At 42.2% G+C, this 18,234-nt stretch overlaps 1 protein-coding gene across 1 annotated transcript in view; it reads right to left on the bottom strand.

Moving 5' to 3' along the window:
• STK39 (serine/threonine kinase 39) overlaps positions 1-18,234 on the bottom strand; it is a 315,028-nt gene that overhangs the window by 113,136 nt on the left and 183,658 nt on the right. The window contains exons 13-14 of the mRNA XM_043894916.1: positions 13,353-13,415; positions 10,954-11,021 (exon numbers count right to left, since the gene is read on the bottom strand). Of these exons, the coding sequence (XP_043750851.1) occupies positions 10,954-11,021; positions 13,353-13,415 (131 nt within the window). The remainder of the gene's footprint in view (positions 1-10,953; positions 11,022-13,352; positions 13,416-18,234) is intronic.

Below are 18,234 nucleotides of genomic sequence, written 5' to 3'. Positions count from 1 at the left end.
GTGTTGGTGGTAACAGAAGAGGGCAGGAGACCCACCCTGCACACGAGAGATCACTGAGGGCAACTCTATGACCCATATTTGTTCCATGATTTACACTCTAAATCTGAAGCCAAGACTCTAAATCCTGCAAGGGTGTGCTTATAGAATCCTCTAGGAATGTTTTTACATGCTGTTCCCATTTCAAGGGTAATTACACTCACATGCACATTCATGTTCTGGGTGTGTGTGTGTGCTCAGTTGTTTCAGCCGCGTCCAACTCTTTGAGACCCTGTAGGCTGTAGAGACCGCCAGGCTCCTCTGTCCCTGAGATTCTCCAGACAAGAATACTGGAGTTGGGTGCCATGCCCCACTCCAACGGATCTTCACAACCCAAGGATTTAACCAGTGTCTCGTGCGTCTCCTGCATTGCTGGCAGATACGTTACCGCTGAGCCACCAGGGAAGTCTTTATATTCAGACATCAGGATAATGTCTATTTCAGGAGCTAAGCTACTGATTCAGTTGAAATTCACAATCTCTACCCTCAAGTGATCACCTACCTAGAGTCAGACATCCTGGAATGTGAAGTCAAGTGGGCCTTTAGGAAGTATCACTATGAACAAAGCTAGTGGAGGTGGTGGAATTCCAGTTGAGCTATTTCAAATCCTGAAAGATGATGCTGTGAAAGTGCTGCACTCAATGCCAGCAAAACTGGAAAAGTCAGCAGTGGCCACAGGACTGGAAAAGGTCAGTTTTCATTCCAATCCCAAAGAAAGGCAATGCCAAAGAATGCTCAAACTACCGCACAATTGTATTCATCTCACACACTAGCAAAGTAATGCTCAAAAGTCTCCAAGCCAGGCTTCAACAGTACATGAACTCTGAACTTCCAGATGTTCAAGCTGGATTTAGAAAAGGCAGAGGAACCAGAGACCAAATTGCCAACATCTGCTGGATCATCGAAAAAGCAGAGAGCTCCAGAAAAAACATCTATTTCTGCTTTATTGACTATGCCAAGCCTTTGACTGTGTGACTCACAACAAACTGGAAAATTCTGAAAGAGATGGGAATACCAGACCACCTGACCAGCCTCTTGAGAAATCTGTATGCAGGTCAAGAAGCAACAGTTAGAACTGGACATGGAACAACAGACTGGTTCAAAATCAATAAAGGGGTACATCAAGGCTGTATACTGTCACCCTGCTTATTTAACTTATATGCAGAGTACATCATGAGAAACGCTGGACTGGACGAAGCACAAGCTGGAATCAAGACTGCCAGGAGAAATATCAATAACCTCAGATATACAGATGACACCACCCTTATGGCAGAAGGTGAAGAACTAAAGAGCCTCTTGATGAAAATGAAAGAGAGTGAAAAAGTTGGCTTAAAGCTCAACATTCAGAAAACTAAGATCATGGCATCTGGTCCCATCACTTCATGGCAAATAGATGGGGAAACAGTGGAAACAGTGGCAGATTTTATGTTGGGGGGTCCAAAATCACTGCAGATGGTGACTGCAGCCATGAAATTAAAAGATGCTTGCTCCTTGGAAGGAAAGTTATGACCAACCTAGACAGCTTATTAAAAAGCAGAGACATTACTTTGCCAACAAAGTTCCGTCTAGTCAAGGCTATGGTTTTTCCAGTAGTCATGTACGGATGTGAGAGTTGGACTGTGAAGAAAGCTGAGCACCAAAGAATTGATGCTTTTGAACTGTGGTCTTGGAGAAGCCTCTTGAGAGTCCCTTGGACTGCAAGGAGATCCAACTAGTCCATCCCAAAGGAAATTAGTCCTGAATATTTGTTGGAAGGACTGATGCTGAAGCTGAAACTCCAATACTTTGGCTATCTGATGCAAAGAACTGACTCACTGGAAAAGACCCTGATGCTGGGACAGATTGAAGGCAGGAGGAGAAGGGGATGACAGACGATGAGATGGTTGGATGGCATCACCAACTCAATGGACATGAGTTTAAGTAACTCCGGGAGTTGGTGATGGACAGGGAGGCCTGGAATGCTGCAATGGGGTCACAAAGAGTCAGATAAGACAGAGTGACTGAACTGAACTGAACCCTCAAGTGATCACTTATTCATGATCACTTGAATAGCCTATTCATCCCACCACATTTCCCTGGTGAATTTACTCTCCAGGTCTCCTACACGACTATCTCATCTCTCTAACCTCGAACATCTTTTCCTTCCTTCCTCTCAAAGATGACATTCCTTACCTTACTGAAAGAACAGAATCAACAGAAAAAGACTTCTACAAGTCTGTACCTAAACCCACCAATCTCCTTGCACTTCTGCCTGCCCTCCCATCCCTGTGGCTGCATGTTGAACAGACATCTCTCCATTCTCCTGTCTAAGTCTGACATCTACTCAGATGCCTGGTTATCATCACTTCCCATCCATCTGAGGACATTAGGCTTATCAATGTCCCTTCTCTCATTTCATTTTCCTACTCTATTGGATCATTTCCACTTAACAAGCTTTAAAAACAACCAACCTCCCTTCATCCTTTATTTTCATTGAGCTATCATCCCATTTCTCTGCTCCCCTGTATAGAAAATTTCTAGAAGAGTCATCCATACTCATAAGTCATCTACCTTTGTTACATCATGCTTTCTCTCGCCACTCTGTCCTGAACCCAGTATTGTAACACAGCCCAGTAAGCTCAAGCCCTTAGACAGAAGCCATTGCTGTGCATTACTCCACAGCCTGTTGCCAGGCAACAGGTCCGGCCCAGTCATTGGTCAGTGCCTCAGTGGGCCCTGCCCACAAGCAACCAACAGTTAAGAAATGACAGTTAGTGAGGGAATTCAGACAACAGTGGTCATGAGGTGGAGAGTGCGGTAAGAGGCAGATCCCAACTTTCTCCCTGAGGCCCTCCAGCTCACCCAACCTGGGGCCAGTAGGTGAGCTGGGGGGCCCAGAGAACAGGCTTGGAGCTGTGTCTTACAGGGCTTCAGAATCCTCACCAAGGCCACCCACCATCTTTGGCCCAGGCCTTGAGGCAATGGTGAACCTCTCCACCATCCTGGTTTCTGCGACCTAATAGCAGCGGCAGTGTGCCTGGGCCGCAGTCTGTGGGACCCTTTTGGGTGGCCTGAGGAGCCTAAGGGTCAGTTGGGTTGGACGTCTGGCTCCTTCAGTGATGAAGGCTGGGCAGGATGTGGGAACCTGGCCCTGAAGGAGCTGCCAACTGGGTTCTGCTGCCTCTTGGACAGGACCTTGGTGGGTGAAGGCTGTACCTTGGGATCTCGCCCTTTCTTGTCAGGACAGAGAATAACATTCATTTGCTAGAGATTCGCAGGAACATTGTTACCTGACCATGACCTGACTTCAAAAACAAAGGATCTGACACCAGGAAGTCTGCAACAACTAACCACGCCCCTCCCTCACCTTTTTGCTTTTAAAGGGGCTTTGCTGAAACCTTTCAGGAGCTTTGGGGTTCTTAAGGCCCAGAACCATCTCCTTCCATGGCCCTTTGATAAACCTTTCCCTGTTCCAAACTCCCCTGTTTTAGTATTGTTTGGCCTTACTATGCATCGGACACAGATCGGGTGATGTTCCATAACACTATCAGGCTTTTGTCTCCAGCACTCCACTGAAATAACTTGCCAAGGTCAAGAATGTGCTGCCTTTGGCCAAATACAATAATGAATTCTCAGTTCCCATTGTACTTGATCTACGAATAACAAATGATGCAGCTTTCCACTCCTTTCTTGAGACACTTCCTCTGTTTGGCTTCACAAAGTATAAGGCAAAGTGAAAGTCACTCAGTCACCTCTGACTCTTTGAGACCTCATGGACCACACAGTCCATGGAATTCTCCAGGCCAGAATACTGGAGTGGGTAGCTGTTCCATCCTCCAGGATAATCTTTCTAACCCAGGGATCGAACCCAGATCTCCTGCATTGTAGGTGGATTCTTTACCAGATGAGCCACCATTCTCTCCTTGACCTCACCAGCCTGTCCTCACCCATCTGCTGATTGCTCTTTATCCATGCACCACCTGAGTGTGCAAGGCCAATTCTGTCTTCAGCACTCCCCTCCTACGTAAGCTCACGCAATTTTATCGCTTTAAAAACTATATGCACCAAACAGTTCTCATATTTATTTATCTTAGCCCAGAAATACATCTCCTTTGAAATCTCAGCTCATGTACCTACATGCCTACTTGACATTAAATAGATCTCCACTAGACAACTCAAACTGAACATGCAAAACTGAATTCTTGATTCTGCCCCAGAACTGCAACTCCCTTCCCAATCTCAGGAGACAGCAACTCCACTCATTTGTACTTTTCGGCCCAAACCCTGAGTAATCTAGAGCACAGTGAGGCCAGCGCTTAGCATTAGGCATTGCTGCATGCCATTCCCCTGTGCCCCTTCCCAGGCAATGGTCCCACTCAGCCACAGGTCAGTGCTGCTATGGGCCCCTCCCACAAGTAACTGTCAGTGAGTGCCCACCAGGGGTCCTGCTCAGTCACTGGTCGCTGCTGCAGTGGGCCCTGCTCACAAGCAGCCAACTGTCAAAAAGCCACAGTTAGGGGAGTCAGCCAACAGTGGGGTGGAAGCTGTGAGATGGAGAGTGAGGTAAGAGGCAGATCCCAAGCTCTTCCCTGGGGCCCTCCAGCTCATTCAGCCTTGGACCAGCAGGTGAGCGGGGGAGCCCAGGGAACAGGCAGGGGCTGTGTCCTGCAGAGCTCCAGAGCCCTCGTCAGGGCCACCCACTGCCTGGGTCCAGCCCTTGAGGTGACAGAGAACCTTTCCCCCATCCCTGCCTCTGAGACCTAATGGCAGTGGCCGTCTGCAAAGGATACAGTCTGTGGGACCCTACAGGCGGCCCCGGGAACCTGAGGACCAGCTGGGTCCTGGGCTCCTGGCTTCCTCAGCAATGACAGCTGGGCAGGTCTGGGGACCTGGACCTCAGGGAGCTGCCAACTGAGATCAGCCTGCTCTTAGTCAGGATCTGGACCTTGAAGGGGGAAAGCTGTCCCTTTCTTGTCAGGACAGGGACTAACATTCATTTGTTACCCTACCATGACTTGACCTCAAGTACAGAGAATCTGACACCAAGAAGTTTGCAAAAACTAATGACACCCCCTCCCTCACCTTTTCTATCAAAGGTCTTGACTGAAAGCTTTCAAGGAGTTTGAGGTTTTTTAAGACATGAGGCACCCATCTCCTTGCATGGTCCTGCAATAAACCTTACTCCAATGTTTTAGCAGTGTCCGGCCTCACTGGGCACACAGACTTGCATTTTGAATAACACTGCATTTTAATAATCCTGAGTTCTCTCTCCTCCATCCAGAAATCTCCAGATTATCAATCTGTTTATCAATCACCACCTCCAATACTCCCCACCCTGGTCCAAGTCAGGTCATCATTTCTTGCACACAGCAATAGCCTGACAGCGGGCTCTCTGCTTCCACCCTAAGGTCTCTCTATGGGATCTACTCTCCATAAGGTGATCACGGTGCTTATTTTGAAAATTAACTCAGATCATGCAACTCTTCTGCTCACAAACCTTCAATGGTTTTCCATGCACAAACAATGAAATCCAAAGTCTTCACCGCAGGTTACGTGGCCCTACATGATTGAGCCCCTGATAATCCTCTGACCTCACTCCCTACCACTCTGGCCACACTAGTTCCCTGGGCTGTTTCTATAACTGCTTAAAACACGCTTCCTGATCAGAATCTTTGCAATCAGCTTTGCTCTGCCTAAAACTCTCTTGCTCCAAGCAACCTAGTGGCCGATTCATCACTTCTGTCAGAGGTCTGCTCAAATATCCCTTTACTCAGACAGCACTTTTATGGTACGGAAAATTCTATAATGGCCTCCAAGCTTCCTGTCCCTTGGGGTAAATGCCCTGGGTAGTTCTCTCCTCTGAGTGTGACCAGGAGCTTTAAATACAATGGACTCTCACTCCTGTAATTATGTTATGTTTTATGGCAAAAGTGAAGGGATTTTGCAGACATAATTCAAATTCCAAATCAGTTGGTTTTGACTTAATCAAAAAGAGGGTTAATTCTAGAGACTTCACTGGTTGTCCAGAGGTTATGACTCAGCGCTCCCAATGCAGAGGATCCGGGTTTGACCTCGTCAGATAACTAGTTCCTGCATGCCACAACTGAAGATCTCACAAGCTGCAACCAAGACCCAGTGCAGCCAAATAAATATTTTTTAAAACAGGAGATTATTCTAGATGAGACTGGCTAAATACAGGAGATTATTCTAGATGAGACTGGCTAAATTAGCTGAAAAACCTTTAACAGAGGGACTGAGCCCTTGGAGGGGAGGGGAGTTGGTCTCTGGCTGCCTCTGAAGAAAGTAGTCACGCTGTGAAATGTCTAGACTGGGGTGGCCTACAAGAGCCAAAAAAGGAACCTGCAAGGAACTGAATTCTGCCCGCACCCAGATGACCTTGAAAGAAGCCCGTAAGCTCTGGGTGAGCAGGCCTTAACTGCAGTCTGGTGAGACATGGCACTCTCCCACAGTCTCCCAGGTAGACTATGTCTGGATTTCTGACCTACAGAAGCTGTGAGATAATAAGCTGACATTGTTTTAAGCCACAAAGTTTTTGGTAACCTGTTACATGGCAGTAGAAAACTAACATGCATTCCTTAATAGAGAATAGCACCATCAGACTTTCTAGCCTCCTGATGGCAGCTTTTCCTTCAGAGAAATCGAGATATCATATCAGTAATGCTCCTATTGGACTTGTTCCCTACCTCTAAAATGTAAGCTCCTGGAGGGCAAGACATTTGTCTTCTGTCTCTTCCCTTGTTGCATCATAAGGCCTAGAACAGTGGCATGCACAGGCAGGTGCTCGATAAACATTTATAGGATGAATGAGTGTATCTGCTGTTTATGTTTGCATCAGCACAGAGTGATCTCAAAATCTTAATAGCATTTAACTTTTAAGTTTCAAAGGCTATTTCTCAAATTACAGTTGACCTTTAAACAACAGGGATTTGGACTGTGCTGGTCAACTTATATGTGGATTTTTTTTCCAACATACCATAGGACTACACAGCCTATGGTTGGTTAAGTCTGTGGATGTGGAACTGTATATACAGAGGGCTAGCTATAAAGTTAAAAGTGGGTTTTCTACTTTGTTGGGGGTCAGTGCCCCTAATCCCCACACTGTTCACGGCTGTATAAGGAGTGCCCTTGAAGGAAACCAACAATATATTCTGGGAGATTCAGGAGTTCTCAAATCAAAAAACAAACAAAAAAATACTAGTATAAATAAATACCCTGGAAACATTTAACAACAAAAAACAATGCATATGAGCAATTAGACATAAACATATGTTTGCTAAAAATAAGTTATATTAAAATTCACTTCCTTTTTTGGGAAAGTATCATTGATGTATCTCACTTTCAGGACACTATTAATGGTCCTTTTACATTAGCCTTCTCAATTGCTAGTTAAATGTTGACTAAAGGCAGTAGAATCAATGGGATTTGATAGAGCAACTATACCAAAAAATACTAATTAATTGCTGAAAGTCATTCTGAAAGCAAATAGTTTCTAAGAGATGCCAGGAAGTTCTGTCCTACTTGAACTGCTGAACACATTGATCAGTGTTTTGAATAAAGACACAAAAGATAGGGTCATCAAACTGACAAGTGATGTATATACAAACACTGTCTCTAATAAAGACAGACACATTGACAGGAGTGACAGGCAAGCAATGAGTCAAAATCAACAGGTCCATTATTATACTGACAAATGGTAGGACATGCACAGAGTTTCAAAACACAAGTAGCAATTCAGAATCAGATTTGGTAGCACTTCAAACGAATTAAAAAAACAACCAAGATCAGAGATTTTTTTTTATTTGACTAATAGGTCAATCTAAATTCATTACCAAATTACACAGCTATTTTAAAAGGCAATGAAAACTCAGGCTGATTTAGGAGAAATAAGAGTGTGAACTGTAAAAATGACATGCTATAACTATTGTTCCAGTCTGCTTAGCTCCCACCTGGAGTCCTGTATTTAAATTTGAGTGCTGCATTTAAAAGGGACATGGTTAAACTGGAAAACAGTACCAGGAAAAGAGTAGAGAAGTCAAAGAGGTCTTTCAGTAAACAAAGTTAAATGAATTCCTATCCTGCAGAACTTCTTAGAACCTTTAATGTTAATGTTCTTTGCGATTTCAAAAAAAAGGTGTGTGCGTGCGTGTGTGTGTGTGTGTCTGTGTGTGTGTGTGTGTGTATGTGATAGATGGATACGACACATTGTTTCTTAATTTATCTGAACATGGAACTCTTTCTTCATGGAGAATCTTATAACACCAGTGATCTAAGCTGTAAACTCAGGAAAAGCACCACCTAAGCCCAATGTTCAACATCACTATTAGAGAAACACATCAAAACTACAATAAGGTATCACCTCACAGTAGTGAGAATGGCCATCATCAAAAAATCTACAAACAATAAATGCTGGAGAGGGTGTGGAGAAAAGGGGACTCTTTGCACTGCTGGTGGAAATGTAAATTGATACAGCCACAATGGAGAACAATATGGATATTCCTTAAAATACTAAAAACAGAACAAGACCCAGCAGTCCCACTACTGGACATATACTTCCAGGAAACCATAATTCAAAAAGACACTCACCCCAATGTTCATTTCAGCACTGTTTACAAGAGCTAGGACATGGAAGCAACCTAAATGTCCATCAACAGATGAATGGATAAAGAAGATGTGGTACATATACACAATGGACTATTACTCAGCCATTAAAAGGAATGAGGTCGGGTCATTTGTAGAGACGCGGATAGACCTAGAGACCATCATATAGAGTGAAGTAAGTCAGAAATAGAAAAACAAATTTTGTATATTAACACATATATATGAAATCTAAAAAAAATAGTATAAATGAACCTACTTGCAAAACAGAAATATAGGCACAGACGTAGAGAACTAACGAATGGACACCAGAAGGAGAAGGGGCAGGGTAAGAGGAATTGAGAGATTGGGACTGACGTGTATACACTACAATGCAGGGAACAGATAACCAGTGAGACCCTGCTGTATAGTGCAGAGAACTCTACTCAATGACCTGTGGTGATCTAGATGGGAGAGAATCCGGAAGGGAGGGGACGCGCATGTACAAACGGCCGACTCATGTTACTGTGCAGCAGAAACTACCGCAATGTTGTGATGCAACGATACTCCAATTAAAAAAAATATATATACTAGATGTAGATGAAATGTCAGTAAGGGTAATAAACAAGGAGGAGTCGGAGGGGGATATAGAACTGTATCATGAGAAGTAAGGCCAAAACTATCTTGCTGAGGAAAGGTGAAGAGTAAGCCTGGCAAACAACAAACACGTCTCAGGAAAATGAGGGGATGCAGTTGTTCTATACTGTCCTGGTACCTAGAGCAATACAGTATTTGCAAGGAAGGCTCAAAATATGCATTTCAACACTCCCTTCAGGAGATTTTTATCCAGAGAGCCTGATAGTTGCTCTAAGGGTCAGAAATAGAGCCCAGAACAGGAAGGTCAGCTAAATCTTCAGGAAGATCACTGCAATTAAAGCTTTTTGGTATCACAGGGATGACGGCAGAAACAAGAGTGAGCTGAAGTATGTACTGGTTATATGCTGGTTAACACCCAGCAGGGACATCAAAGAAAAGACACCTGCATTTGTCAAGCAGGAGGCTGGGTGACTTCCAACACTGCACTTGCAACACCACATGCTCACGGGACTAGTGTGTAACCTCCACAGTCTCACTCACCCTTATGTCTCAAAGACAAACACGGAGCCCAGCACAGAATGGGTCTCTCAGAAACACCGGTGGAATGTGTGAATAAATGAAGTGAAAAATAAAGGTATCTGGCTCCAAAGTCAAATGAAAAGAGAATGGCTATTTCATTTTTCGGAGATTGCTAAATATGGCAATTGTGAATCACAATCAAGGTTACTCACAAATATAAGGAAACAGTCTTGTAATAATTTCACATCTTGACTTGGAAATCAACTCTGAATTAAATCACACCAAGGGTCGCTGCGAGGTTCCCACAGTAAATATGTGAAAATGCATTGCAGATTGTAAATGACTATCAGAAGGACGGGGTGATTATGGTAATAATAATCCAGCCCAACAGATTATGATAATTCAAAGGGCTGGAAACTAACCTTGAAAATGAAACCACCTTTTATAGCCACAGGTCTGAAAAAGGTCCATTAGCCATGTGTTCTATTGTCAAAGGAGGGCATATTTTAAAACACCTTCAAAAATGTGATGGTGTTCTAATTGACCTGGTAAGTTAAGCTATTTATAGTTAAGTCTAAGCAAATTTCTTCAGTCATGAGACAGCAAATTCTCAACAAAGAATATACATTAAATCGACCTCATCTTTAGAAATTCTTGAAATAGAAAGCGTTCTCTCACTAGATACAAAGACTAGACTGTCAGATACCATATTTGTATCCATTTCCTAGAAGACTCAGGGCTCTTTCAAAATATATCTACCATTTCTCCACAGTGGCTGATCAAACCTGTCACTGAAGAATTTCTGAACAGGCAACTTGTAGTACAAGCAGGGTTTATTTCTGTCAGAGACTGACTGCTGAAGTGTGAAAGAAACTCATTAAAAATCTCTTACTGTGAACTCACATTGTTTAAAACAAAAAAAAAAAGAAAGAAAGAAAGAAAAGGGAAAAAGAGAAAGAAAAACCCAAGAAAGAAAAAGGAAAAAAGAAAACTTAATGAAGGGTACGCTGATCCTGCAGATACACTCATATGGTGCTTTTCTTTTTTATTCTTCTTGAGAAAACAATTAGAAGAGAGCAATTAGTCCTGGGAATACAGCCCACACTGACTATTCCAGGAAACCAAATAAGATCATTTTATTTTATGCTAATATTATGAAAAGCTAAGGAAGTAGATTAGAATATTGTACTATAGGAAAAACGACACAAAATAAACAACATTGTTTACCTCAATCTTAAAACGAGGTTTACGGCACAAGAAGCTTCTCTGTAGTCTTCATTAGCATTGGGTAGACCCTTTAAAAACAAAAGAGCCGACGGTTAAAAACTCGGGAAACAAATGCATAAAATCATGATAACTGTTGATTCATAAGAGTCCTTTCTTCCTGGAAATTTCAACACCAAGCCTTTTATTACAGGCCTATTATTTGGGCCCATAACACCTCTGTGTGAAGCCTGGAATGATGTTTCTCTCCCATCACAACTGTGGATCTGAATGTTTCATATAGAAAGCCTCGGTAGGAGGATGGGCCCTGTGAACAATTGGTATACACTGCAGTAAGTCCAAAGAAGAAAGATCAGCCATCTAAAGGGGCACCTTGCAACCTGAGCCATGGACTGCATCTACTGGGCCGTGGAGGTGCACAAAGGCTGGGCACTTTAAACCTCAAAGATGCAGAGGAAGAAGGAACCTAGCAGATGAGGCCAGGGTTTTCCTTTCTCACCTAGAGTCTGTTTCCTTGAACACAGATCATCAGTCATGAATGCCTCTACTGAATAGGCCCTTCCTACTTTATGAATCCCTGGACATGAGACCTTCCTGTCAGAGTAGAAAAAATAAGGAATTTTTGGTCAAGACTTGGCTTTGCTACCGACCAGCTTTGCAACTATGGGCAAGTCATTCTGTGGACATATTTTCTCATTTACAAAATGGGGATAATATTTGCCTCCAAAGTTTCCTGGGAGAACAAATACTATATATGAAAAGGAGTCCAACTATATCATGTTATACAATACTAGGTATCCTAAGTCCTTTTTCTTTTCCTTTATTCTTTGCCTTCTGGTCCTTTATTATTCCTACATCTCCTTTTATCATTCAACCAATCCCTACAATTTATCTCAAGGTGCTATATTAAGTTGCCTGCTAGGTTGCGTCCGTCGTGTCTGACTCTGTGTGACCCCATGGACTGTAGCCTGCCAGGCTCCGCTGTCCATGGGATTCTCCAGGCAAGAATACTGCCGTGCGTTGTCATTTCGTTCTCCAGGGGAATCTTTCTGACCCAGGGATCGAATCCATGTCTCTTACGTCTCCTGCATTGGCAGGCGAGTTCTTTACTTACCACTAGGCCCACCTGGGAAGCTAAGCTGCTTAATACAATGTAAAGACATAAACTGAATCCTGGCTTCGCCTCTAAGCTGCTGTGCAACCATGGATGAGCCACTTGGCCTCTGCAAATCTTTGCTTCCTCATCTATAAAACAAGGGTCAAAGCCTAGATGTCTGACCTGCAACCATGAAAGCCCATCACTGTATCTCCTCTGCATACGGCTATTTCATAAAATACAGATTGGGTGGAATAGAAACAAATTTAAATGGAATATGCAGATTCAAGGGGGAAATTTGATCACCGGGCTGGTAATACTTAACAGTATAACCACTCTGGGCTTCCCTGGTAGCTCATCTGGTAAAGAATCCATCTGCGATGTAGGAGACTCCGGTTCCATTCCGGGTTGGGAAGATCCCCTGGAGAAGGGATAGGCTAACCACTCCACTGTTCTTGGACTTCCCTGGCAGCTCATACGGTGAAGTATCTGCCTGCACTGCAGGAGGCCTGGGTTCGATCCCTGGTTTGGGAAGATCCCTGGAGGAAAGCATGGCAACCCACTCCAGTATTCTTGCCTGGAAAACCCCATGGACAGAGGAGCCTGGCAGGCTACAGTCCATGGGGTCCCAAAGAGTCAGATACAACTGAGCAACTAAGCATAGCACATAACCACTTTGAGAACCGAAGGGCTTGCTATCAACTACACGGCAAAACCAAAATGGGGGGCCTACACTGAGTTTGCATCCATAGTCCCTACCCTGGATAGCTCAGCATCCTTCATCAAGACCCAACACAACTCATGGCACACGTGTTCTGTCACATAACTTTTAATACGAACTCATTTCACAGTCACTGAACTATTATTTTTACAAGGAAAGTTGTAGAGATAAATTGGCTCATAAAATTCAAGGATAAAAGAATTACAAAAAAGTCATAGAAATCCAACCAGGAGCAAAGAAAGAAAAGTATCAATTAACTATAATGTTTTGCGACTAGAACCTAGTAGAATGGTGAGTCATTTTCTGTCCTTTTCCCATTTCACACAGTACCAGCAATTTTGGAAGCAGTCTGGTAATCAGTTCTTGCTTTTGAACCTATCATTTAAAGGTTGGAGGCCCTGAGAGGCATGGTCAATAGGGACAGTCCTCTTTTTTCCATACCCATTAAAAAAGAGAGTTTACAAGCCCCTGCTCTGGAAGCACTACCCTGATACTGTCTATCGTTCTAAAATGTCAGGCTTTGGGGTTTTTTTTAATCTGTCTTCAAAGCATTTCAAACGTAAAATGATGGGCAGAGAAACGTACCTGAGAGTCCTGCACAGACAGGGACCGCGTCTGCTCGGGGAGGCTGCTGGCGTTCACCGCCGCCTGTTAAGAGAGCCAGCATCACCGCACGGTAGGACACCAAAATGGGACATCAAGGTCAGTGTGGTTACATTAAGTCTCAGTTATCAGAGACAAACATCTTACATAATTTGAGTAATTTTAAAGCACCATTTCCTGGAGTGTGGTCCTTTGACAACCTGCACTGGGATCACCAAGGACACAGCTTAAAGATTCCTGGGCACCACCTGGCCTATGATGCAGAATTTCACTGAGACAGGAGAGAATCTGTATCTTTAATAAGGTGCCTGGGTGACCCTTACGCATCTAGAGAACCACTGAGCTTAAGCGAAAAGGCATGGACAATTTGGTATTTTAAACTTGATAACAGAAAGATGCTCAAGGACCATATTTTTTCTTGTTGCACAACTTCATCTCAAGATGGGAGCCCCTTAATGAAAGGATGTTAGGATTAGCACAACTTGCCCCTTTTAATCATTACTTTGAACAATTTATTTGCAGCACTGGATTTCAAAAAATATCTCCCCCAGAAGAGAATCTCGAGTGAGAGATTATATTTTTCCCGCTAAGCTAGACACCTGACCCCAAGGTGATACCCCAGATATTTCCACCTCAAGCCCTACTTTTGTGAACTCTGCCCTGGAACAAAACTTGAAAGACACAGCATCTGTGTGTCTTTCACACACATGCTGAAAGAGACACAGCATCAGCAAAGAATGAAAAATGCATGTTATTCCCTAAACTTACTATCAATTCTGAAATTATCCGAAGTCATCAGAAATTCTTTGTGCCAAGAGTTTTATAAAGTTTGAGCATAAAAGTTTTGTATGCTTCTGCAAAGATAACTATCAGTAATGAAGAAATAGGGGGAAGTGCACCTGCACCTGCAATTTACTTTGAATTGCATCCAAAAATCAAAGATGGACTAATAGACGAATAGACAACTGTGAGATGAAGCAAGTACAGCAATGGCAGAATCGAGGTAATTGCTGGGTAGATGTTCACTATAAAATGCTTTTAATGCGGTCATATTTTGGAAATTTTTCACAGTAAAATGTTGGGGTGAAATGGTTATATTAGAAGAACAAATAACCTGTATTTACTATCCAGCCAGAGGACCTTCGCCCAACCCAAATGATTTCTTGTAAAGAATTTTCCAGACTGATTCCACAGTCTTCTTTAAATTTTTTAAACAATATATATTGAAATATAGTTGATTTACAATGTTGTGTTGCTTTCTGATATACAGCAAAGTGATTCAGTTACACATATATATTCTTTCTCATATTCTTCTGTTATGGTTTATTACAGGATATTGAATATAGTTCCCTGTGCTACATGGTAGGATTTGTACATCTATTTTATATATACTAGTGTGTATCTGCTAATCCCAAACTCCTAATTTAACACCCTCCCCCCACTTTTGGTAATTATAAATTTGTTTTCTATGTCTGTGAATCTGTATCTGTTTTGTAAATAGGTTTTTTTTTTTTTTTTTTAATGCTTTGGTTTTTGGTCCTGAGGCATGTGGGATCTTAGCTTCCTGACCAGGGATTGAACCCTCACCCCCTGCATTAGAAGGCAAAGTCTTAACCACTGGACTCCCAGGGAAGCCCAGTACAAAAGTTCATTATTAGTTAAGGTTTGAGATACAACCAAAAGCCACATGAGCACCTACAGAATATTCTACCTTTAGTCAAAGAAGGTTTGTAATCTGGAAAATTCTCAATGGCATTTACCACAGGTGACAACTTCTCTTGCCCCTGGGGAGGTCCATCTCCTGCCCTGACCCTTACTCCTGGACCACCAGGGGCAAAGAGAACTGCTTAGCTGGACTGGGGGCTGGAACCCCATGCATACCACATAGCCTCACTGTGTAGGTATAACCCTGCATGTGAGGAAAAAACCAGTCTCCAGCCCCCACTGGTATACGCAGTGTGCAGAGATGTACAGGAGTGGTGGGGAGAGAGTGTCCCTGCACAAAATCTCTTCCTTGACAACCAACTCTAGTCTGCTAGAGCTCACCACCACAGATCCCATTCTATCAGTTTAGGGCATGACTTCTGGGTATACATTTTCAAATGTCAAAACTTACAAGAAAGCTAACACATTAAGCAGTTGTCATTCATTAACAGTAAAACATATATTTGTCTATTGGACTTTTTTTTTGCTTTAAAACAGTTCGCTATTAAGATGGACACTTGAGAAAATGAGTGTTTTTATAGGAAGAGGAAACAAAAATAATAGATTAATACTGGACACAGCCCTGGAGCCAGGCCTCTGGGACTGAATGAAAGAGGAAAAGATCATGGAATGGAGAGAAAAAAGTGACAGCATCCATTTTTCTAATTTTTCATAGCGCCCTGTCTAATCTTCTCATTTTCTGTTTTTAACAATGCCATAACTAAATGCAATGTGTTATCCTGGATTGGATCCTGAGACAGAAAGGGGATGTCAGTGGATAAACCAGGGAAATTCAAATAAAATCTGAGATTTAGCAGACAATAACGGAGCACTGACATGACTCAGTGACTCCACAATGACAAAGAAAAGATCACTGATGGTTCTTAGTTGTGACAAACGTACCAAGGCTACAAAAGAAATTAACAGTGAAAGGACACAGAGGAGGAATGGATGAGAACTCCAAACTATCTTTGCAGATTTTCTGTTAACCTAAAATCTCTCCAAAGCAAAGGGCTTCTTTTCAGAAATACAGAAGACTTAATTTTAGCCACAACTAGTTAGAAAGCCAGTCACCTGCAAAAAGAACACCTTTTTAGGAAGTGATATCATAAAAACATCCAGTTAAACCCAGCTGTGATGACTACGGCTCAGTACAATCAATTTGGAGGGAGAAATAAAATCTTGGCCTCCAACGACAAATGGGTGTAAGACAAACAACATGAGAGCTAACAGGCTTTTGGAAGACGCAATGTCATCAGAAGTAATTTTAAAAAGCTAAAGGCAGTTTTAACAATCATCCAGCGATGCAATGAATTTAGCTTTTACATGGTGTCTAAGCTGTGGTACAATTCACTTACCCTAAATCCACACCAAATGTATTTTCTCTTCAGAATGAAATATCAGAGTTTGGAAACAATGAACCTAGCCTAGACTCTATGACAAAATTCTTCAATACACCTGCTGCAGGCCCTACAGAGCTTCTGTCATCAAATCTGCCCACTTGGCATCATTGCTTTCAATTATTAAGAAAGAGGACAACTTTCCCAAAGGGATTTCTGAAGTGTCACAGTTGTTTGGGAGGAGGGAGGCTTGTTTGAGACTTCTAATAGGCAGATATTTAAAACAAATCTTCAGAGACGTGGAGCACACAAATCTCCCAGATTCCAGTCTGGACTTCTGAATTCAGAGCAGCTGGTGTGATTTTCCTAGTCAGTGGTCCTTGATCCTAGCTAGCCACATGTCAGAATCACATGAGCAGCGTTTTATAAATCAGAATTGCCCCAGACATGACTCCAAACCACCAAATCGTAATTTGATTTGCTGGGCCTAGGGATTTGCATTTTTAAAGCTCTCGGTTTTTCTGATATGGAGGATTGCAAATCATGTGTTCATGTCACCTAACACATGAATTATTTACTTACTACAAATTAATAATTAATAGTAGGTGACTAAAACTTTGCAAGGCTATTTCTAAAAAATCAGGTTAGGTACACCCTAGGACCAATTTCTCACTGAATTTGGCTATGAATCTCAATAGATAAGTGGTGTAACTCAGCAACTTGACAGTTTACACCAGAATGTCTCATCTCCAAATACAGCCCAGTACCAGGCACATCTACCCAGTGCCCCTCTGGCAAATACCCCACCCTGGCCTTCTCAATTTTCTCCAACTAATGCTATTAATATAATAACTGGACATTCTGTCTTATGCTTCCCAGAAAGCCAAACAGTCCCTCACAAAACCAGCATTTCTAAAATGCCCCTCATCTATTGGAGCATCTCAATCTAAATAGGGAACTACTAAGGTTACTTTTTCTAAACTTCAGCTTGATCATAAAACGTCTTCTGTCTCTTCCCCCCTTTCTCACCTATTCATAAATATGATAGAAGTATCCAGACATTTGTTTAGTGTCTGATTTTCAGTACATGGGTGTCTATGTCACCAGCAAAAATGTACAGCATACCTACTAGATGCTAAGGGAAGACAAACATGAATAAAATACCATCCCAGTCACCCAGTGGCTTATAGTCAAGTAAACAACTCAACTGCAATTTAAATGATAAGTATTACTGAAAAGGTTATTAATATGTAAACACAGTGGCATTTCAATGTACCATTTAGCATAGACTAAGCATTTTCCCTCTAAAAGATGTTTAAAGGTAAATGGTACACAGTCTGAACTGTATATAGCTTTCCCCCCCTCCAGTTTTATTGAGGTATAGATGACAAGATATTTAGCATGACACCGCTTTTGATAATAGCAGCTATAAAAATCCAAAGTCAGCAGATTCTATCACAATTCTGTGTACTTATGCTTTATTTATATGTGCACCCTTCAAAATGCATACACAAAAATGTTAATGGAATATAGTCTGTAATAGCAACCTCAATGCTCTCACCAAGAAAGAAATGGTTAAATAAACCATTATGATATGGAATACCCCTCAGCAGTTAAAAATAAAGAGGCAATTCTATAGCAAGTACTGTGGAAAGATTTCCAAGATATAAGGCAAGATGCAAAATTTTATAGTTTTTATGATCTTAATGTTTTTAAAATGATATGCTAGATTTCTTTATGTACATATTTGTATGTGAACAAACAAGAAAAGTTCTGGAAGAAAACAGTGCAAACTGATAAACTCTGGGAAGACAGGACAG

Source organism: Cervus elaphus, chromosome 33 (assembly GCF_910594005.1).
Source record: "Cervus elaphus chromosome 33, mCerEla1.1, whole genome shotgun sequence".
NCBI classification, from domain to species: domain Eukaryota; kingdom Metazoa; phylum Chordata; class Mammalia; order Artiodactyla; family Cervidae; genus Cervus; species Cervus elaphus.
The sequence above is the reverse complement of the archived record's forward strand: the minus strand, read 5'-3'. Positions and strand labels throughout refer to the sequence as shown.